This window comes from Oncorhynchus mykiss, chromosome 28 (assembly GCF_013265735.2).
Source record: "Oncorhynchus mykiss isolate Arlee chromosome 28, USDA_OmykA_1.1, whole genome shotgun sequence".
In the NCBI taxonomy this organism is placed as follows: Eukaryota; Metazoa; Chordata; class Actinopteri; order Salmoniformes; family Salmonidae; genus Oncorhynchus; species Oncorhynchus mykiss.
In genome coordinates this window covers 8,577,392-8,600,438 of record NC_048592.1, presented here as the reverse complement: position 1 = coordinate 8,600,438, position 23,047 = coordinate 8,577,392, and the positions used below count along the sequence as shown (strand labels likewise).

Below are 23,047 nucleotides of genomic sequence, written 5' to 3'. Positions count from 1 at the left end.
GAAAATGGATTCAAAATAGTTGCCCTCTGCTGGTGATTTGTGGTTCTGACTAGCGGGATTACAGCTACGACCAGAAGGGACTTTTTTTCCGTAGCAGGTTAGTAGAATTTATGCAGCAGGTTAGGATAATTAACGCGGTATGTTAGGAGACAGGTTACGGTTAGGGAAAGGGTTAGGGTTTGCTAAAATACTCTCCTAACCTGTTACAAAAAGTAACTTCCAGTTGTAGCTCTAGTCACAACCGTGATTTGCAGGATGTGGAATGATACAAGTAAAAAGAGGGCAGTGATTGGTTACATGATCTACTATGCCAATTTCTGTAGAAAATGGGCCATAACTTTAAAACTAGCAGAGATCCCACTCTGGGACTTTGATTTACCCGTAGAGTGTATGTTAAATAATATATTGAATAAACAAAAAAATATGTAGATATTTTGCATTCATAAATTCATGTTTAAAAAAAAATTGAAATCAAAAAGCATCAAAGCCTCATATGATACCAATGTTTTGCTTTGTAGAATCTACAGATGAAACATCATGGAGTCTTAAAGGAGGCCTGAGTAAAGCCAAAATGTCAGAAATATGCCAACTTTGATGAATTATTTCTCAATTATGCTTTTAGATACATATGTCAACAATCCTTGTGCCAATTCTATGGATAACATTTCATGAAAATAACATTTCCCCCAAATCATAGTATTTTTTTGTCTGGGTTTTGTGAGGAATCACTGTTTGAGTCTGGTACTTTCTGTTCTAGATCAGCCTGTTTGAGTCTCTATACGTGCGGGTCAGTAAGCTGGAGGACAGGAGAGTGTTCTGTGGCTGGCTGCAGCTGGACATCAAGCCCTTCAAACTGGCCCTGATGAACATCATCAAGAGGTGGAGCTGGATGTTCAAAGAGCACCTACTCAACCATGTCAATCAGAGGTGACACACACACACACACGCACACACACACACACACACACACACACACACACACACACACACACACACACACACACACACACACACACACACACACACACACACACACACACACACACACACACACACACACTTTTGTGATGTGCACTCAATTAAAAACACACACATAAATCTAAACATACACACAAACATCTATCTATTTACTGTGTCTCCCTCTTCTAATACACTGCATATCCCCTTTTCAACGTTCTCTCTCCATCTCTCTCCCCCCAGTGTGAGCGACCTGGCGTTGTTTGTCCAGAACACATCTTGTGGTCTGTCTAATAAGGTCTCAGACGGGGACTACGCTGGTCTGGTGGACATTATGGGTCATCTGATGGCCATACGGGACAGACAGATCAGTGCCGATCAACACTTCAAACCACTCAAGTCCACCACTGATCTACTCAAGACCTATGGACAGCAGCTACCTGGAAGTGTCTATACACAGCTGGAGGTAGACTACACACACACGCACGCACGCACACACGCACACACGCACGCAAATGGAAGTACACACATCCCACCCAATGATCATCCTATGATGCCTATGATACCTTATAATGCCTTATAACCTGTGTAGGAGCTGCCTGAGAAGTGGAAGAGTCTGAAAAAGGTTGCATTTACAGTGAAACACGAGGTGGCCCCACTGCAGTCCAACGAGGTCTCCGTCATACGTAGGAAGTGTGTCCGCTTTGAGGTGAGGCGCGCGCGTGTGTGTGGGTGTCCAGTGTGAGGTTGTGTGTGTGATGGGTGTATTGTATCAGACACACACGATACCATCATGGAGGTCCCTTGCAGAGAGCTTAGCATATGCTGTGCAAACTGATCCGTCTGCTTTTCTGAATTATAGATGTTAGATAAACCTACCCGACTCTCACCCGACCTGACCACCACTTATATGCATCTAGCTAAATGTACTGCACATTGTAGCCTAGTCTAGCTAAACTGTATGTTTTGAAGAATTCTATGTACCTATATCATCTTACAGATCAAGCAGCATGAGTTCAGAGAGCAGTTTCGCTCGGAGGTCATCTTCAGAATAGACGTGGAGGAGCCTTATAAGCTGATTGACAAGGTTACCATCTCATATTCACGTAGTAGGAAGCTGAAGGAGGCAGGGGTTGAGGGGATTATGGGAGATGTAGTTTATTGAGTGGGGGAAAAGGCAGCCATTTCTTTACTTAGTCTCTTGATATGCGAGGGCTGTTTGATATAGCTAGGTATGCACAATAGTTTTTTTAACAACTGTGTATCTTGGCTTGTGTGTGTAGTCTAACCGTGTTGTAGCAGTGTTGGAGGCAGAGATGCGTAAGCTCCAGGACACAGCTGATCTGTTCGAGGTCAGTTTCCCTGACTACAAGCAGCTCCGCCAGTGTCGCTCTGACATCATACTGGTCAAAGCTGTCTGGGACATGGTCATCTTCGTCAAGGTAAAAACCTCACTCTGATTGTAGCTGAAGTGAATGAGTTGTTTCTGTCTTTCTCTGATTTTCACTGTATTGTGCGTGATGTGTAACCCAGACCAGTATAGAGGACTGGACTAAGACCCCTTGGAAAGAGATTAACGTGGAGCAGATGGACATGGAGCTGAGGAGATTTGCTAAGGTGCTACATCCGTCACACATGCACACACACACTTCCATCTGACAGATTTAAGGGAAATATCACACCTTTATCTGAGTGTATGCTATCTGATGCTATTATATTTGTTGTGTGTGTGACTATAATGCCTGTGTACATTGTATATCATGTGAATGTGTGTGTAGGAGATGAAGACCCTGGATAAGGAGGTGCGTGTGTGGGATGTGTATCTGGGTCTGGAGTCGACGGTGAAGAACCTGCTGACGTCTCTTAGAGCGGTCAATGAGCTGCAGAACCCTGCCGTCAGAGAGAGACACTGGCAACAACTCATGAACACCACAGGGGTACAACACTCTCTCTCTCGTTATATACTTCCCTCCGATTTGTTATCTCTCTCATGTTGTCCATCTCTTACCATCTACAGTCGGGGAGAGGTCAATGGCCACTGGTCAGGAACCTCACCGGGGTACCACACTCTCTCTCTCTCTCTCTCTCTCACTGACCTTTGACCTCTCACCTCTGACCCCAGGTGCGGTTTGTGATGTGGGAGGGGACCACCCTGGGAGACCTACTGGAGCTGCAGCTCCACAGAGTGGAGGACGAGGTCAAAAACATAGTGGACAAGGCAGTCAAAGAGATGGCCATAGAGAAGGTGCTAGCTGAGATTACTCAGACGTGGAGTGTGATGGCGTTGTCTTATGAGAAGCACCCGAGTATAGAAACCCCACTGCTCAAGTCGGACGAAAACCTGATTGAGACGCTGGAAGACAACCAGGTGACCTACCACACAATCACAATTTAGTTTAGTCCCTCTCTCCGCTCACTCAGTTCCACTCCAGGGAATACTCATTGAATTTAGCAACAACAACAAAAAGTGCATGTCCTATTATTGCAGCCCGTTATCTCCTGAAGGGAAGAAAGTAAAACACTTAAGAGCAAAAACAACGGGGGAAAATTCCATAGATGTGAAAGGCCTCAAACTCCTTTGAAACCCCTTACTGTCTAACTACAGTACTATTTCATTGGCCTAATTCACATTTTCTTACCCGACCCCCTCCTAGGTGCAGCTGCAAAACATCCTGATGAGTAAGTATGTGGAGTACTTCCAGGCGGAGGTGAGTGGCTGGCAGAGGAGGCTAATGGTGGCAGACCTGGCCATCTCCGCCTGGATGTCTGTCCAGAGGACCTGGGCCCACCTCAACAGCATCTTCACCAACAGCCACGACATACGCTCTCAACTAGCCCGCGATGCCGAGCGCTTCCAGGGCATACACTCCGACTTCCAGGTAGACATACTGCATAAAACGCAACACACTAATCCTTGTGAGTCTGTTGACACACACGTGCGTCAATCTAAGTAACGTGACACAAAACGTTCCCATCAAAATCCATCGTTTTTTTGGTTGTTGTTGTTGTTGTTGTATGGGCTGCGTCTCAATCCACCACGTCCGCTTATGTCGGCCTTCCGCATCAGCGGTGGAAGGTGGCCGAGGTACAGCGGTGTTTGTCACACCATGAGACATCCCGAGCGTTGTTCTTCTAGCGTCCCGAAAAACGTCTGTAGCGTCCGAGCGGTTTGGCCTATTATGACCACTCTATGGAAAGACGAGCCATTTTGCTATACGACCCCCAGAGGGGGTCACAGGACTCGTCTGAAGGTAACTTATACAAGCAAATGGAAGTATGGAAGTCGATTTGTCCCCCTCCCCCCCGAAATAAATCCTGAGCTTTCTTATATCTTCTAGATATAGGACATTTCAAACTCTTTATTTTTTGACTTTTTTTGTGAATGTTTTATTCACTATGGGCTATAGTGTAATACATGCCAAATTCTGTATTTGATCAAATGCATTTTAAATATTTGTTGTAAGGCCTAAAGGGGTCCTAAAATTCAAAATCAAATATCTAAATGATCCATGGTGACCATCTTAAAACAATTCCATATGTTAGCTTAGTACACACACACACACACACACACACACACACACACACACACACACACACACACACACACACACAGCAACAACAGATGGTCTCAACTAGCGCACAACACAGAGATGTTCCAGCAGGCCTACACTCTGACTTCCAGGTAACACATGCACACTTCTGCACCCACACACTACCAGAACAAACGTTCCTCAAACACAAATCCACCATTCTGTTGTACAATGGTGACAGTGAATAAGGCTTGTAATGACTTGATTCTGTATGTGATGTGATGAAACAGAACATGATGACAGAGGTTGTCCAGACCCGTAACGTGGTGGAGGTCACCAACCAACCTGGCTTCCTGGAGAAACTAGAGGCTCTGCAGCAAAGGTGTGTGTGTGCGTGAATGCAGTTGGATTTGCATGTGTGTGTGTGTGTCTGTACTAACTCTACTGTCTCTCCCCCCAGGCTGTCAGTGTGTGAGAAGGCCCTGGCTGAGTATCTGGAAACCAAAAGACTGACGTTCCCTCGGTTCTACTTTGTCTCCGCTACAGACCTACTGGAGATCGTCTCCAAGGGAACACAGCCCAATCAGGTGAACATCACTCACCTGCTTTTTAATTTGAATATACAGTATACTGCATGAAATACACTAGATGGCCAAAATCATGGGCATTAATATGGAATTGGTCCCCCCTTTGCTACTATAACAGCCTCCACTCTTCTGGGAAGGCTTAGCCTCCACTCTTCTGGGAAGGCTTTCCACTACATGTTGGAACATTGCTGTGGGACTTGCTTCCATTCAGCCACAAGAGCGTTAGTAAAGTCGGGCACTGATGCTGGGCGATTTAGGCCTGGCTCGCAGTCTGCGTTCCAATTCATCCCAAAGGTATTGGATGGGGTTGAGGTCAGGGCTCTGTTCAGGCCAGTCAATTTCTTCCACACCAATCTTATACAAATAATTTCTGTATGGACCTTGTTTTGTTCACAAGGGCATTCTCATGGTGAAACAGGAAAGGGCATTCCCAAACTGTTGCCACAAAGTTGGAAGCATAGAATCATCTATAATGTTATTGTATGCTGTAGCGTTAAGATTTCCCTTCATTGAAACTAAGGGGCCTAGCCCGGATCATGGAAAACAGCCCCAGATCATTATTCCTTTACAATTGGCACTATGCATTGGGGCAGGTAGTGTTCTACTGGCATCCGCCAAACCCAGATTTGTCTGTCAGACTGCCAGTTGAAGCGTTATTCATCACTCCAGAGAACCCGTTTCCACTGCTCCAGAGTCCGAGCGGTTTGGGGAGCTTTACACTACTCCAGCCAACGCTTGGCATTGCGCATGATGATCTTAGGCTTGTGTGCTTCCGCTCAGCCATGGGAACCTATTTCATGAAGCTCACGACTAACAGTTACTGTGCTGCCGTTGCTTCCAGAGGCCGTTTGGAACTAGGTAGTGAGTGTTGTAACGAAGACAGACGATTCTCACGTGCTACGCACTTCAGCACTCTTCGAGGGCTGAGCTGTTGTTGCTCCTAGACATTTCCACTTCGCAATAACAGCACTTACAGTTGACTGGGAATGGTCTAGCAGGGCCGAAATTTGACAAACTGACTTGAAACGGGGGTATCCTGTGACGGTGCAACGTTGAACGTCACTGAGCTCTTCAGTACGGGCCATTCTACTGCCAATGTTTCCCTATGGGGATGGCATGGCTGTGTGCTCGATTGTATACACCTGTCAGCAACGGGTGTGGCTGAAATGGCCCAATCCGCTAATTTGAAGGGGTGTCCACACACCTACTTTTTGCCATTTTGTGTACGATGATGATGGTGGTGGTGTGTGTTTCGATGTGTGACCCAGGTTACCAGGCACCTGTTGAAGCTGTTTGATAACGTGGCGGACCTTCGCTTCCGAGACTCAGAGAAAGAGGGAGAGGAGGGAGAAAAGAAAGCGGGAGAGGAGGATGAGGGGGAGGCAGTTGCCATAGGAATGTACAGTAGAGAAGGGGAGTACGTACCCTTCTCCAAACCCTGCATCTGCCAAGGACAGGTAGGAACACCTTTGTGTGTGCGTGTGTGCGTGTGTGCGTGTGTGCGTGTGTGTGTGTGCGTGTGTGTGTGTGTGTGTGTGTGTGTGTATGTCTGACGTATATATGTCTGTGTATCTGTAGGCAGAGTGCTGGCTGAGTGAACTTGAGCGGACAATGCGCTCTACTGTCCAGAGGGAGATCCAAGAAGCTGTCGCTGCTTATGAGGACAAACCCAGAGACCAGTGGCTGTTTGACTATCCAGCACAGGTGTGTGTGTGTGCGTCGTCCCCAAACTCACCACTGCACTCAAAAGCTTTGCTGCCAAACAAAAATGTGTTGTCCTCCTCTGCCAAGGTTGGTCTGACTGGCAGCCAGGTGTGGTGGGCAACAGACGTGGGTATCGCCTTTGAGAGGGTGGAGGAGGGCTTTGAGACTGCCCTGAAGGACTACAACAGAAAGCAGGTACACACACACACACACACGTCTGTGATATATCGCCCAGTTGAACTAAGTCTCTTATACACAAAATTGTTATTTTGTGGTTATGTGATGGTTATCTGATGGTTGTACGTTGGTAGATCACCCAGCTGAACTCCCTGATCCACATGCTCCTGGGAGACCTGACTCCAGGTGACAGACAGAAGATCATGACCTTGTGCACCATCGACGTGCACGCTCGCGACGTGGTCGCCAAGCTCATAGCACAGAAGGTAATATAACCACTGCCCTCAGATCACAATTCACTTTTATAAAAGGTGAATAAACATAAAATAACCACTGCTCTGAGATCAGATTTACATGCTCTAATCATTTAACGTTTACATTTTAGTCATTTAGCAGACACTCTTAACCAGAGAGACTTAAAGAGAGCAATTAGGGTTAAGTGCCTTGCTCAACGGCTCATCACTTCGTCAGCTCTGGGATTTGAACCAGCAACCTTTCAGTTACTGGCCCAACGCTCTAACCGCTAGGCTACCTGCATCTTTCACAGGACTATGAAAGAGTCGCTCTTAGATGCTGTTTAGGCTGGGTTAATAACAAATTGACTCTTGGGGGTTTGGTTTCCTAGGTGACAACGGGGCAGGCGTTTGCATGGCTGTCCCAGCTGCGCCATCGTTGGGATGACGTGACGAGACACTGTTACATCAACATCTGTGATGCTCAGTTCCAGTTCTCATATGAGTACCTGGGCAATACCAACCGACTGGTCATCACTCCACTCACTGACAGGTACTCACACATGCAGGCATCAACTCTTCATACACATGCTATAACACTCTAAACTAGTTTACCCACCTTTTGCGGGAAAAATGCATTTAAAGAATAAGGAGCGTTACTTTACCCACCTCTCTCTCTCTCTCTCTCTCTTTTCTCCCCAGGTGTTACATCACTCTGACCCAGTCTCTCCACCTGACGATGAGTGGCGCCCCCTCTGGTCCAGCAGGCACTGGGAAGACTGAAACCACCAAGGACCTGGGCCGCTCCTTAGGCATCATGGTCTATGTATTCAACTGCTCCGAACAGATGGACTACAAGGTAGGTATTCACAAACTGGTAGAGCCGTGTGGATACACTGTTTTTGGTTCTAACATAATCTGCGTTTGTGTGCTTCCGAATCCCCAGTTTCTTTCACCACCTCTTCTGTAGTCCATAGGGAACATCTATAAAGGCCTGGCCCAGACGGGTGTGTGGGGCTGTTTTGATGAGTTCAACAGGATCTCCGTGGAGGTGCTATCTGTGGTGGCAGTACAGGTCAAAACCATACAGGACGCCATCAGGAACAAGAGACAGAGGTGAGGGACTCCTAGCTAACTAATGGAATGAAACAAATCCAAGAGGCTTTGTGTCTTTCGCTAAGATTTGTGTTCCTGCTTGTCAGGTTCCATTTCCTGGGTGAGGAGATCGAGCTGAGGCCGACCGTAGGGATTTTTATCACTCTGAACCCAGGCTACGCTGGGAGAACTGAACTACCAGAGAACCTCAAGGCCTTGTTCAGGTCACACACACACACACACACACACACAGGCTGAATTGCAAATCGACCCACTCCATCTCTCCCTTCAGTCTGAATGTTCACACTCTCCAATCTAGGCCGTGTGCGATGGTGATTCCTGACTACGAGTTGATCTGTGAGATCATGCTGGTTGCTGAGGGATTCATCGATGCTCGCCTGCTCGCACGCAAGTTCATCAGCCTGTACACACTCTGCAAGGAGCTGCTCTCTAAACAGGTACAAACAAGCAAACAAACAAATACACAAAGAAACACTAATACTGTGTAATACTGCTCATGTGTTGTAGGACCACTATGACTGGGGCCTCAGGGCCATCAAGTCAGTGCTGGTGGTGGCTGGATCACTGAAGAGAGAAGACAGAAGCAGACCAGAAGAACAGGTAACACAGTGTTTATCAACCAGGGCGTCTTCCCCTAATGACCATACTATAGACGCTATATTGGTGTCCCTATATTCCTGTCTGTCTCTGTAGGTCTTCATGATGTCCCTATCTTTCTGTCTGGGTCTATAGGTATTCATGATGTCCCTATATTCTCATCTGTCTCTATAGATCCTGATACAGTATGTCCCTATATTCCTGTCTGTCTCTATAGATCCTGATAAAGTATGTCCCTATATTCCTGTCTGCCTCTATTGATCCTGATACAATATGTCCCTATATTCCTGTCTGTCTCTATAGATCCTGATACAGTATGTCCCTATATTCCTGTCTGTCTCTATAGATCCTGATACAGTATGTCCCTATATTCCTGTCTGTCTCTACAGGTCTTCATGATGTCCCTATATTTCTGTCTGTCTCTGTAGGTCTTCATGATGTCCCTATATTTCTGTCTGTCTCTATAGGTCTTCATGATGTCCCTATATTTCTGTCTGTCTCTATAGGTCTTCATGATGCCCCTATATTTCTGTCTGTCTCTACAGGTCTTCATGATGTCCCTATATTCTTGTCTGTCTCTATAGGTCTTCATGATGTCCCTATATTTCTGTCTGTCTCTATAGGTCTTCATGATGTCCCTATATTCTCCGTCTGTCTCTGTAGGTCTTCATGATGTCCCTATATTCTTGTCTGTCTCTATAGGTCTTCATGATGTCCCTATATTCTCGTCTGTCTCTGTAGGTCTTCATGATGTCCCTATATTCTTGTCTGTCTCTATAGGTCTTCATGATGTCCCTATATTCTCGTCTGTCTCTGTAGATCTTCATGATGTCCCTATATTTCTGTCTGTCTCTATAGGTCTTCATGATGTCCCTATATTCTTGTCTGTCTCTATAGGTCTTCATGATGTCCCTATATTCTTGTCTGTCTCTATAGGTCTTCATGATGTCCCTATATTCCTGTCTGCCTCTATTGATCCTGATACAGTATGTCCCTATATTCCTGTCTGCCTCTATTGATCCTGATACAGTATGTCCCTATATTCCTGTCTGTCTCTATAGATCCTGATACAGTATGTCCCTATATTCCTGTCTGTCTCTATAGAACCTGATACAGTATGTCCCTATATTTCTGTCTGTCTCTATAGATCCTGATACAGTATGTCCCTATATTCTTGTCTGTCTCTATAGATCCTGATGCAGTATGTCCCTATATTCCTGTCTGTCTCTATAGATCCTGATACAGTATGTCCCTATATTCCTGTCTGTCTCTATAGATCCTGATACAGTATGTCCCTATATTCCTGTCTGTCTCTATAGAACCTGATACAGTATGTCCCTATATTCTTGTCTGTCTCTATAGATCCTGATACAGTATGTCCCTATATTCCTGTCTGTCTCTATAGATCCTGATACAGTATGTCCCTATATTCCTGTTTGTCTCTATAGGTCCTGATGCGAGCGTTGAGGGACTTTAACCTTCCCAAAATAGTGACCAGTGACGTCCCTATATTCCTGGGTCTGATCAGTGACCTGTTTCCCCAGCTGGATGTCCCCAGGAAGAGAGACCCAGAGCTGGAGACAGCTGTACGACAGTCAGTCAGCGAACTACACCTGCAGCCTGAGGAAAACTTTATACTCAAGGTATAGCAATGAAATTAAATGTACCGTCTGCACACTGTTTGCCTTTAACTCCCCCCTCCCCCTTTTTCTCACTAGGTGACTCAGTTGGAGGAGCTGCTGGCTGTCAGACACTCCGTGTTTGTAGTAGGGGGACCTGGGACGGGGAAGAGCCAGGTAGACTCACTAACAAACACATTCACACAAATGAATCGAAGCCAACCGTATTAGAATGTCCTCCATGTAACCCCAAAGCATTTCGTATGTCAACGTTATGTCTTTGAGGTTTTTAACGTGTGGTCATTTGTGGTTGGACAGATTTTGAAGACCCTCCACAGAACGTATGCTAATCTGAGGATGAAGCCTGTGTGGCACGACATCAACCCTAAAGCTGTGACCACAGACGAACTGTTTGGCTATCTACACCCTGCTACCAGAGAATGGAAGGACGGTCTGTGGTCTGCACACACACACACACACACACACACACACAGACAGACAGTGTGGAGACTTGCTGTTCGGGTTTGGTCAATGTTGATTACATTTATTTTTTGTCGTATTAGGCCTGTTCTCCTCCACTATGAGGGAGCTGACACGACAGGTGGGCCATGACGGGCCCAAGTGGATTGTTCTGGATGGAGACATAGACCCCATGTGGATAGAATCCCTCAACACTGTCATGGATGACAACAAGGTACGTGTGTGTGTGTGTGTGTGTGTGTCTCTCTGTCTCGTTCCTTTCTCTTTCTCTCCATCTGTCGGTGCTGACCTATCTTTCTCCTGCTCTCTCACTGCCACCTCTCTCTCCCCGTGTCTTTCTTTTATGGTGCTGAATACTCTCTCCCCTCTCTTTCTCTCTCTCCCCTGATCTCTATCTCTCTCTCTCTCGCTCTCTCTCTAGGTGTTAACCTTGGCCAGTAATGAGCGTATCAGTCTATCTTCCTCCATGCGTCTGCTTTTTGAGATCAGCCATTTGAGAGCGGCAACCCCAGCCACAGTCTCCCGCGCCGGGATACTATACGTCAATCCACAAGACCTGGGCTGGAGCTCGTCAGTACACACACCCATGCAGGGACAAGCACTCACACACACACATATGACTGCCCACTCTCACAATGTATTCTGGCCCTCAGGTACGTGACAAGTTGGATTGACACCAGGCTGGCCCAATCAGAGCGAGCCAACTTGACCATCCTGTTTGACAAGTATGTCCCCTACTGCCTGGAGCAGGTCCGCTGTAACCTCAAGACCATCACTCCTATACCTGAGAACAGCATGGTGCAGGTAACACACACGCTGCTGTCCAGTCAGACACTGTGTTCTCTGTCCGCTGTCCAATCAGACACTGTGTTCTCTGTCCGCTGTCCAATCAGACACTCTGTTCTCTGTCCGCTGTCCAATCAGACACTCTGTTCTCTGTCTGCTGTCCAATCAGACACTCTGTTCTCTGTCTGCTGTCCAATCAGACACTCTGTTCTCTGTCTGCTGTCCAATCAGACGCTCTGTTCCTTGTTGGACTGCCTGCTGACAGAAGACAACACTCCTCCTGACTCTCCCAGGGAACTCTATGAGATCTACTTTGTCTTCGCCTGCGTCTGGGCCTTTGGAGGAGCTCTGTTCCAGGACCACGTGAGTGTTTGTGTTCCGTGTGTGTGTGTGTGTGTGTGTGTGTGTGTGTGTGTGTGTGTGTGTGTGTGTGTGTGTGTGCTCTCTGTCAGTGCCAGCAACCCATGTAACTCTACCTCAGCTAATATTTCTCTGCTCATTCATTGTCTTTTCCAGTTGATCGACTATCGCGCCGAGTTCAGTCGCTGGTGGTCGAAAGAGATGAGAGCGGTGAAGTTCCCCTCGCAGGGCACAGTGTTCGACTATTTCATAGACTCCGACACTAAGAAGTTCAGTCCCTGGATTGAGAGGACGCCCCGGTTTGAGCTGGAGCCTGATGTCCCCTTACAGGTCTGTACTTGTTTCTGCTCCCTTTAGAGAAGTGTACTTATTCTAAATCTCTCTGCATGCCTTTCATTACAGCAGTATGTGCGTGTGAATTTGTGACGTGAGTGTATGTAATGTCTGCATGTCTATTTCTGACACGTGTGTGTGTGTGTGTGTGTGTGTGTGTGTGTGTGTGTGTGTGTGTGTGTTTCCAGACGGTGCTAGTCCACTCGGCAGAGACCATCTGTCTGACGTACTTCATAGACCTGCTGCTGCAGAGAGGCAAGCCTGTGATGTTGGTGGGGAACGCTGGAGTAGGGAAGACCATCCTGGTCTCTGATAAAGTAGCCAAGCTACAGGAGGACTACATGGTGGCTAAAGTCCCCTTTAACTACTACACCACCTCGGCTATGCTACAGCGTGAGTCACCAGTGGCCATTGTCCGTCACTGTATGCCGTAGTTGGAGTTATACCGGCCTGGTTCCATTTCAATTACTAGACCCACTTATTAGAGGGCAACCCAGGGATGGAACCAAACCAATCTCTGCCCTCAAGAACTGATTCAGTATCAGCCCTCGTACTTCACTGGTGATTCTAGTGTGCCATATTTTAATGGATATGATGTTTAAAAGCCCCTAAAGTTGATGTCCAAAAATCCAATTAGCATAAAACAAAAATCCCCATCAAAATACATCCGTTTAAGCATCGAGTCGATGGATTACATGCGCTGACCAACTGGCAAGTGTCTTCACTGCCATTTTCAACCTCTCCTTGTCTGAGTCTGTAATACCAACATGTTTCAAGTCGACCACCATAGTCCCTGTGCCCAAGAACACTAAGGTAACCTGCCTAAGTGACTACTGACCCGTAGCACTCACGTCTGTAGCCATGAAGGGCTTTGAAAGGCTGGTAATGGTTCACATCGACACCATTGTCCCACTCCAATTTACATACCGCCCCAACAGATCCAGCAATCTCTATTGCACTCCACACTGCCCTTTCACACCTGGACAAATGGAACACCTATGTGAGAATGCTGTTCATTGACTACAGCTCAGCGTTCAACACCATAGTGACCTCAAAGCTCATCACTAAGCTAAGGACCCTGGGACTGAACACCTCCCTATGCAACTGGATTCTGAACTTCCTGACGGGCCGCCGTCATGTGGTAATGGTAGGTAACAACATATCTGCCACACTGATCCTTAACATGGGGGGCCCCTCAGGGGTACGTGCTCAGTCCCCTCATGTACTAACTCCTTCGCTCATAACTGCACGGCCAGGCACAACTCCAACACCATCATTTAAGTTTGCTGATGACACAACAGTGGTAGGCCTGATCACCAACAACAGCGAGACAGCATATAGGGAGGAGGTCAGAGACCTGGCCATGTGGTGCCAGGACAACAACCTCTCCCTCAACGTGATCAAGACTAATGAGACGATTGTCGACTACAGGAAAAGGAGGACCGAGCACGCCCCCAATCTCATCGACTGGGCCGTAGTGGAGCAAGTTGAGAGCTTCAAGTTCCTTGGTTTCCACATCACCAACAAACTAACATGGTCCAAGCACACCAAGACAGTCATGAAGAGGGCATGACAAAACCTATGGATCAGTGGATCAGAAAATATATATATATATATGTTATTCATACGTTTCTATGGGCTAGATCCAGTAAGACCAAATTCAATGTTTAATCAAATATATGTTTTTATATCTTTAGCTTTTTATACCTACAGTACAGGGGTCCTACCATTCAAAATCAAACAGCAGAAGTATCCATGGTCCGACCATTTTAAAACAATTCCGTATGTTAGCGTAGTAGAACGCCCACCTGAACGGCTATAATTCTGCTGCCTATAAGTGGCATAATGTGATGTGTGTGTGTGTGTGTGTGTGTGTGTGTGTGTGTGTGTGCACTGCAGGTGTGTTAGAGAAGCCTCTAGAGAAGAAGGCAGGGCGTAACTATGCTCCTCCTGGAACCAAGAAACTCATCTACTTCATAGATGACCTCAACATGCCTGAGGTGGATGTGTATGGTACTGTCCAGCCTCACACACTCATACGCCAGCACCTGGACTACAGCCACTGGTGAGAGGACACACACATACATACACGCACGCACGCACACTCAAACATCATCATGTGCTGTTAAGGGAATTTTTGTCTATAATGACTAATTATGTATACGTTTCAATCAGGATGTACTAATCAGAATACAATTATGGTACTGTATATGTACTAATCAAAATACTAAATATTACTGTATATGTATGAATTTTCTTATCTGATCCCAGTACTGAAGTGAATGTGGTCTGGAGTTTAGTAACAATGACAGTCTGTTCATTGGTACAAATGAATCAGACTGGCTAGAATGCTTATCTACACAAGAAACCCTTGACTCGTAAATTATATTAAATTGGTAGGGAGGCGGATGTGGGAAGGCTTGAGAACACAGCCTTGGTACTGGAACGGAGGTGTGCGAACGTGGGCAAAAGTTGTTCCTTTGTACAAATGAATGAACTATCTCCAGATGGCAGGGACGGACTATCTCCAGACTGTCTAGAATGCTTATCTACACTGACCTTGGCTTTAGGTGAGGAGGGAAGGCTTGAACTATAGGGCCTTTCTACCAGTGTCAAGAATAGACGGAACATTAGAAAACGCTGATGTCATTTTCAGTTTATAACCTGTGGTAAAATGTGCATGTACCGAGTACTCTCTTGAATTAAACGCTGTTACCTGACTTTTAAGACCGGGGCTCTGTCCATTCTTATAAATTAAGGGTCTTACAAACCCTTCGAATGCATTGACAGAGTATTTCATTCTGATTGGGAAATAATACAGAGGAATTTAGAATTCCTTCAACATGTGCGTGTTTATGTGGTCTTTCAGGTACGACAGACAGAGGCTGGTGCTGAAAGAGATCCATAACTGTCAGTACATCACCTGTATGAACCCTACAGCAGGGAGCTTCTCAGTCAACCCCAGACTACAGGTAACACACATATACAGTCGACTCTAGACAACAGCAACACACACACAGGCTAACCTCTCTCTCCTCGCTCTCTCTCTCAGAGGCATTTCTCAGTGTTTGCGGTTCATTTCCCTAGCGCTGAGGCGCTAGCCACCATCTTCACTAGCATCCTGTCAGCCCATTTCCTCCAGGGGGGCTTCAGCTATGGCGTCTCGCGCTCAGTAGGAACACTAATACAGGTATGCGTCAGTCTGTCTGTCTATCTGATTATCTGCCTGCCTGCCTGTCTGTCTACCTGTCTGCCAAGTCTGTCTGTGTCTCTTTCAATCTGTCTGTCTGTCAATCAATCTACTTTCCTCCTCCCTCCCTCCATCCATTTTTGTCTTTCTCCTCCTGCAGGCAGCCATCTGTCTCCATCAGAAGGTCAGTCAGAACTTCCTCCCCACGGCCATACGCTTCCACTATATCTTCAACCTGAGGGATCTCTCCAACATCTTCCAGGTAGCACACACACACATTGAAAAAACATCATCGTCATCATCAATCTTCATCAATGTGGATTCATGCCTCTCTCTCTCGCTCTTTATCTACGTCTCCCTCTCTGTGTAGGGTATTCTGTTTGCCCTGCCAGATTGTGTGCGTTACCCCATAGACCTTGTCCATCTGTGGCTCCATGAGTCGTCCCGGGTTTACTCTGACAAACTGATGGAGGAGAAGGATGTGGAACTCTTCAACAAGATTCTACTGGACACTGGCAAGAGATACTTTGAGGTGAGAGACATGTTGCAGCCATCTGATGGGGTTGTTACAAACAAGACTGCTTGACATACGACTTGCTACTCTCTTTACTTCATTCACTCATATTTACATATTGTGTCTCTCTGAAATTGCTTATAGTAAAGTGATCCATATGGCCTTTACACATCCAGTGCATTCGGGAAGTATTCAGACCCCTTCACTTTTTCCACATTTTGTCACGTTACAGCCCTTTTCTAAAATAGTTTAAATCAATCTGCACAACCTCGTAATGACTAAGTACTGAGTAAAGGGTCTGAATACGTACGTAAATGTGATATTTCAGTTAAATGTTTTATACATTTGCAAAAAAATAGTTTTTTTGCATTGTCATTATCAGTGGCAAAAAAAAGTGGGATGCATGCTAGCAAAGCCACGACACAACACTAAACAATATATGAATTTCACTAAAACGGTGACAAACTGTGCCCACAAACTGTTCGGGCCTACATAAAGATGTCCCAACAACAGCAGTCCCAACACCTTACCACTGCTACACCTGACAGCGAAACAGTTCATTCAGCCTCACTTACTGCCTTTAAAAAAACATAGCTGTCTTGCTTAAACAAACGTGGTTTCTACTGACAATTGAGATGTACACGCTATGGCATAAGGGTAACGACAAGTAGATAAGAGGCAATCCGTAATTTTGATTAAGACATTAATGAGCGAGCTAGAATGGACGTGGTCAATATAACTATTTGTTCAGCACTTTTGAAATATACAGCAACAGATTTCAAAACATGGGCCGTTCTTACAGGGTTCCTGTACACCAAGTCAGAACCGTAGGATAAATAAAGGGGGCTTATAAGCAGACAATGAACGCTCTTACAATATCAATGATTACATTTCTCAAAAACAGGTTATAGGCCGAAAACATAGAACTGCCCCAAAACATAGAAAAACAAACATAGACTGCCCACCCAACTCACGCCCTGACCATACTAAATAAATACAAAAACAAAGGAAATAGAGGTCAGAACGTGACAGTACCCCCCCCCCCAAAGGTGCGGACTCCGGCCGCAAAACCTTGACCTATAGGGGAGGGTCTGGGTGGGCGTCTGTCCGCGGTGGCGGCTCTGGCGCGGGACGCGGACCCCACTTCCCCATTGTCTCAGTCCGCCTTATTGTCCGCCTCCGTGGCTTACTCACCATGCCCACCCCTCTCAATGACCCCACTGGACAGAGGGGCTGCTTGGGACAGAGGGGCAGCTTCTCGGGACAGAGGGACAGCTGCTCGGGACAGAGGGACAGCTGCTCGGGACAGAGGGACAGCTGCTCGGGACAGAGGGACAGCTGCTCGGGACAGAGGGACAGCTGCTCCGGGCGGAGGGGCTCTAGCGGCCCCTGGCTGACTGGCGGCACTGGCGGCCCCTGGCTGACTGGCGGCCCCTGGCTGACTGGCGGCCCCTGGCTGACTGGCGGCACTGGCGGCCCCTGGTTGACTGGCGGCGCTGGCGCTGGGCTGACTGGCGGCACTGGCGGCCCCTGGTTGAGCCCAAGGTCCTTTACCGTCTAATTCGTCCTCCCATGTCCATACCTCCTCGCGCTGCTCCTGCTGCTGCTTCTTCCTTTGCCCATTACCACACCGCTTGGTCCTGTTGTGGTGGGTGATTCTGTAACGATTCTCTTCTTGTGAAGTAGAGGCGGACCAAAGCGCAGCGTGGTGGTTGTTCATTGTAATTTATTGACGACACTATACATGAACAAACTAACGAAAAAACAAGAAACGTGAGAACTCAAAACAGCCCTGTCTGGTGCAAACACAAAAACAGGAACAATCACCCACAAACACACAGTGAAACCCAGGCTACGTAAGTATGATTCTCAATCAGAGACAACTAATGACACCTGCCTCTGATTGAGAACCATACTAGGCCGAAAACATAGAACTGCCCCAAAACATAGAAAAACAAACATAGACTGCCCACCCAACTCACGCCCTGACCATACTAAATAAATACAAAAACAAAGGAAATAGAGGTCAGAACGTGACATGGGAACTCAAACAAAGGTTGACTAATGATGACATCAGTGATCTTCAGGTCATAGCTCTAGAAAGAGGCCCGAATTCCGAGTTGGATGAATGTTCAAAACTTATTTTCCCAGGTGTAGCTCATTTTTCCCAAGTTCCCAGTTGTCTTGAACTCTTTAAAGCAGATGTTGCAGTTCCGATTTAACAGTTGTTTTACGCAGGGCACAATTCATGCTTCATTGACTGAATGGCCAATGTTGAATGTTTATAATTTTTAACTAGGAAAAGAGACCCTTAATTTTAGACTTGGGACCGCACAGCCACTCCACTGAATAGCAGGCTGATGATTGCTTTGCAATCCTTGCAGTTAGCCACTGATTCCTTCCAAACCACTCATTGCTGAATTTGAGATTTCCAACCTGGTGAGCAATCTTTATGTACAATGGCCGATGAGCATCGATACATTTTATCTATAATTTCTCGTCATTATTTATCTTCATATGATAAGGATTAAAAAGGATTTGCCAGTAGATTGTCGACTTGATTCTGGACGATGACTGCTCGCTAAGTTTTGAAAGTATGATGTTGACATGATCAGTCCATTCAAAGCTTCTGTAGATATACCGTAATTGCTGGACTATTAAGCGCACCTGAATATAAACCGCACCCACTGAATTATTAAAAAATATGTATTTTGTACATAAATAAGCCGCACATGTCTATAAGCCGCAGGTGCCTACCGGTACATTGAAACAAATGAACTTGGTCACTATCTGTGCACTGAAACCACTGAAGTCATCTCCTTCGGTGTCGGAGTTGAATAGCCTCAGAATTGCTTCATCCGATGTTGGATCGTTTTCATTGTCGCTCTCGTCACTTTCATCCGGAGGCAAATACCCCGCTGAGCTCATGCTGCCCCTTCAACACGCAGCAGTCCAGCCTTTCGAAACCCGTTGATGATAGTAGATTTTTTGACAATGCTCCACGCTGTCAGGACCCACTGGCAGACTTGACCATAAGTTGCTCTTCGAATGCGGCCCGTTTTAGTGAAGGATTTCTCCCCACTTGTCATCCAAGCCTCCCACTGAACAAGGAGCGCCACCTTAAATGCACGATTTACACTGATGTCGAGTGGCTGCAAATACTTTGGGCCATCTGCTTTTCTTCCCTCTGAAAGCTTTTGTTGTCTTTTTGCACTGAGTCAGTTCCTCACGCTGCTGTTTCCAACGTCTTATCATTGACTCATTAAGGCCAAACTCCCGTGCAGCAGCTCTATTACCTTTTCCAAAAGCCAGATCGATCGCCTTCAACTTGAAATGCATTTCTCCGTGTCTTTGCCATGATGAGGGTGACAAAATCACTACCGTAATCAGAATGATGGGAAGTTTGAGCGCGCTCGATTTACGTCACATTATGTGACGGTGCTCAGTTTTTTGGCGGCATGAATCTTGTGAAAGCGGGAAAAATCCACAAATTAGCCGCGTCATTGTATAAACCGCGAGGTTCAACGCGTGGGAAAAAAGTAGCGGCTTATAGTCCGGAAATTACGGTATGTGATTTGACATTTTATTTGTGGCCAATGACATTGAGCCTTCTTGGATGGGCCCTTCTAATGTAACTCTATGGCAGCACCCAAGGGGCTTGAATTTTCTAGCTCTACCCTTAGACTTTTTGGTGACGTATTGTCCCCATAAGTGACAGAGCACTGAGCCAATCACGGCACAATGCTCCGTATTTTCTGCTGATTTGCCCCACCACCACAGAAAGCACTGAGCTAGGCTGAAGCACCTGCATTTTGAAACTGCCTTACTCAAGAAAACAAAAAAGAGACCATGTTTGTATGTGGCTTTATTAACTCATCGATATATCTTCTACTTTTTTTACATTGTTTGCAAACTGATATGTGACACGTATTAATGCCAAGATAACATGCAAAACAGGAAAACTCCTCTCCAAAATTGTGGGGCTCTGCCCAAACTTCCCTAAATGGCAGGTCGCTGCTGGTCATTATGGGGTATTGTGTGTAGATTGATGAGGAGGGGAAACTATTTAATCCATTTTAGAATAAGGCTATAATGTAACAAAATGTGGAAAAGGTCAAGGGGTCTGAATACTTCCCGAATGCACTGTACACTTACTGTAAGTGATCTACTGTTCTGTTCAAGTTCTCCCTCTGGCTTTCTCTTTTTTCCTGCTCTCTCGCTCTCTCGCTCTCGCTCTCTCCCTCCTCTCCCCCCTCTCTGTGCAGGGTATAGATGAGTCTAGTTTCATCCACCAGCCGCTGGTGTACTGTCACTTTGCCCATGGGGTGGGGGAGCCCAGGTACCACCAGGCATCAGACTGGGAAAAGCTCCAGAAGACCCTGACTGATGCTCTGGAACACTACAACGAGCTGCATGCTGTCATGAACCTGGTGCTCTTTGAGGAGGCAATGCAGCATGTGTGAGAGTCACACACACACACTGCCCTGTCTGTCACAATCTCCACTCGCTCAGCCAATCACTAACCTCACTCTGCTCGGTGCGCCACTCACACACACACACACACACACTTACTTTGCTTATTTTCCTGCTGTAGACTGCAGGGTAATGCACATACGATCTCTCATCACACTGAAATAAGCACACACTCACACCAAGTTGATATGTCTGTGTCCAGGTGTCGTATCAGTCGTATCCTGGAGGCCCCCCATGGTAATGCTCTGCTGGTGGGGGTGGGAGGCAGTGGGAAGCAGAGTCTGTGTCGCCTCGCTGCCTTCCTCAGTACCCTGGAGGTGTTCCAGATTACACTGAGGAAGGGCTACGGGATACATGACCTACGGGTACGGACTATCAACCAAATAACGGCTAAATACAACAGAATTTCTGGAAGGTTGAAAGCAAGCTCTAGATATCTAGATCCTGCTCATCTACACAAATCTCCCCCTTCCCTCATCTCTCCCCCCCCCCCCCCTCCCTCTCTCCCTCGCTCTCTCTCTGTAGAGTGATATAGCAGCGCTGTACATCAAGGTGGGGGTGAAGAATATTGGGACAGTCTTCCTCCACACAGATGCCCAGATCCCAGACGAACGCTTCCTGGTCCTCATCAACGACATGCTGGCGTCAGGTACGCACCAACACCACATCTCAACCATTCAAAGACATGCTGGCATCTAACCTGGACTCAGGGGTAGACGTAACATAGTAAATGTAAATCCGGGACACAAAAATGATGACATGTTACCTTCCGTATGGTATGTATTCATTTCTGGATGTCCGTCATCCATTTAGTGTGATATGTAACGAATTGCAAACGTGCAATATTTAATTTATTTGTAAAATGCACGATATGTTCTGAATTCCATTTTGCTGTGTCTAATATTAGCTATGTGGCTAGACGCCTAACGTTAGCTAAGTGGCTCGGTGGCTAAGTTTAGCTAGGCTAGGGGTTAAAAGTTAAGGCCAGGGTTAAGGTTAGGTTGAAGGTAAGGGGAAGGGTAGCTACCATGCCAAGTAGTTGCAAAGTAGCTAAAAAGTAGTATGTAGTTGCAAAGTAACTAAAAAGTAGTAAGTAGTTGCTAATTAGCTAAAAGGATGCCCGTGATGAGATTAGAACTCGCAACCTTTGGGTTGCTAGACATTTGCGTTATACGCAATCACATCCACCCCGACCAACCACCCTACTGTTTTTTGGCCTTAAGTAACCTTCTGTCTTTTGTAACCACACCAAACGTAACGTATCGTACTAATTTCAGTGTCCCGGATTTACGTTTACTATGTTATGTCTAATCTATAAGACCAGAATGAGGCATCAGGTACGCACCTACACCACACCTCAACCATCAACAACATGCTGGCATCAGGTACGCACCAACACCACACCTCAACCATCAATGACGTGCTGGCATCAGGTACGCACCAACACCACACCTCAATTCAACGACATGCTGGCATCAAACACGCACTAACAGCACACCTTAACCATCAACAACATGCTGGCATCAGGTACGCACCTACACCACACCTCAACCATCAACGACATGCTGGCATCAGGTACGCACCAACACCACACCTCAACCATCAACGACATGCTGGCATCAGGTACGCACCTACACCACACCACACCACACCTCAACCATCAATGACATGCTGGCGTCAGGTACGCACCTACACCACACCACACCTCAACCATCAACGACATGCTGGCATCAGGTACGCACCTACACCACACCACACCACACCTCAACCATCAACGACATGCTGGCATCAGGTACGCACCAACACCAACACCTCACCTCAACCATCAACGACATGCTGGCATCAGGTACGCACCAACACCAACACCACACCTCAACTATCAACGACATGCTGGCATCAGGTATGCACCAACACCACACCTCAACTATCAACGACATGCTGGCATCAGGTACGCACCAACACCAACACCTCACCTCAACCATCAACGACATGCTGGCATCAGGTACGCACCAACACCAACACCACACCTCAACTATCAACGACATGCTGGCATCAGGTACGCACCAACACCAACACCGCAACTCAACCATCAACGACATGCTGGCATCAGGTACGCACCAACACCAACACCACACCTCAACTATCAACGACATGTTGGCATCAGGTACGCACCAACACCAACACCGCAACTCAACCATCAACGACATGCTGGCATCAGGTATGCACCAACACCGCACCTCAACTATCAACGACATGCTGGCATCAGGTATGCACCAACACCAACACCGCACCTCAACCATCAACGACATGCTGGCATCAGGTACGCACCAACACCAACACCGCACCTCAACCATCAACGACATGCTGGCATCAGGTATGCACCAACACCAA

The 23,047-nt window shown here is 46.7% G+C and overlaps 1 protein-coding gene across 1 annotated transcript in view; it reads left to right on the top strand.

The window, feature by feature from the left end:
• The first annotated feature begins 2,171 nt into the window (after window positions 1-2,171).
• The window catches only part of dnah9l (dynein, axonemal, heavy polypeptide 9 like), a 76,105-nt gene continuing 55,229 nt past the window's right edge, over window positions 2,172-23,047 (top strand). Inside the window, exons 1-34 of the mRNA XM_036967086.1 lie at window positions 2,172-2,399; window positions 2,491-2,574; window positions 2,736-2,894; window positions 3,080-3,325; window positions 3,612-3,836; window positions 4,778-4,869; window positions 4,948-5,074; window positions 6,343-6,531; window positions 6,653-6,778; window positions 6,866-6,973; window positions 7,090-7,221; window positions 7,581-7,741; window positions 7,891-8,047; window positions 8,159-8,304; window positions 8,391-8,507; window positions 8,603-8,741; window positions 8,812-8,904; window positions 10,350-10,544; window positions 10,620-10,697; window positions 10,839-10,971; window positions 11,084-11,214; window positions 11,422-11,570; window positions 11,654-11,804; window positions 12,018-12,149; window positions 12,303-12,476; window positions 12,668-12,872; window positions 14,379-14,544; window positions 15,349-15,451; window positions 15,532-15,669; window positions 15,830-15,931; window positions 16,040-16,201; window positions 20,449-20,642; window positions 20,859-21,021; window positions 21,182-21,305. Coding sequence (XP_036822981.1) covers window positions 2,274-2,399; window positions 2,491-2,574; window positions 2,736-2,894; window positions 3,080-3,325; window positions 3,612-3,836; window positions 4,778-4,869; window positions 4,948-5,074; window positions 6,343-6,531; window positions 6,653-6,778; window positions 6,866-6,973; window positions 7,090-7,221; window positions 7,581-7,741; window positions 7,891-8,047; window positions 8,159-8,304; window positions 8,391-8,507; window positions 8,603-8,741; window positions 8,812-8,904; window positions 10,350-10,544; window positions 10,620-10,697; window positions 10,839-10,971; window positions 11,084-11,214; window positions 11,422-11,570; window positions 11,654-11,804; window positions 12,018-12,149; window positions 12,303-12,476; window positions 12,668-12,872; window positions 14,379-14,544; window positions 15,349-15,451; window positions 15,532-15,669; window positions 15,830-15,931; window positions 16,040-16,201; window positions 20,449-20,642; window positions 20,859-21,021; window positions 21,182-21,305 — 4,927 coding nt within the window. The 5' untranslated portion in view covers window positions 2,172-2,273. The remainder of the gene's footprint in view (window positions 2,400-2,490; window positions 2,575-2,735; window positions 2,895-3,079; window positions 3,326-3,611; window positions 3,837-4,777; window positions 4,870-4,947; window positions 5,075-6,342; window positions 6,532-6,652; window positions 6,779-6,865; window positions 6,974-7,089; window positions 7,222-7,580; window positions 7,742-7,890; window positions 8,048-8,158; window positions 8,305-8,390; window positions 8,508-8,602; window positions 8,742-8,811; window positions 8,905-10,349; window positions 10,545-10,619; window positions 10,698-10,838; window positions 10,972-11,083; window positions 11,215-11,421; window positions 11,571-11,653; window positions 11,805-12,017; window positions 12,150-12,302; window positions 12,477-12,667; window positions 12,873-14,378; window positions 14,545-15,348; window positions 15,452-15,531; window positions 15,670-15,829; window positions 15,932-16,039; window positions 16,202-20,448; window positions 20,643-20,858; window positions 21,022-21,181; window positions 21,306-23,047) is intronic.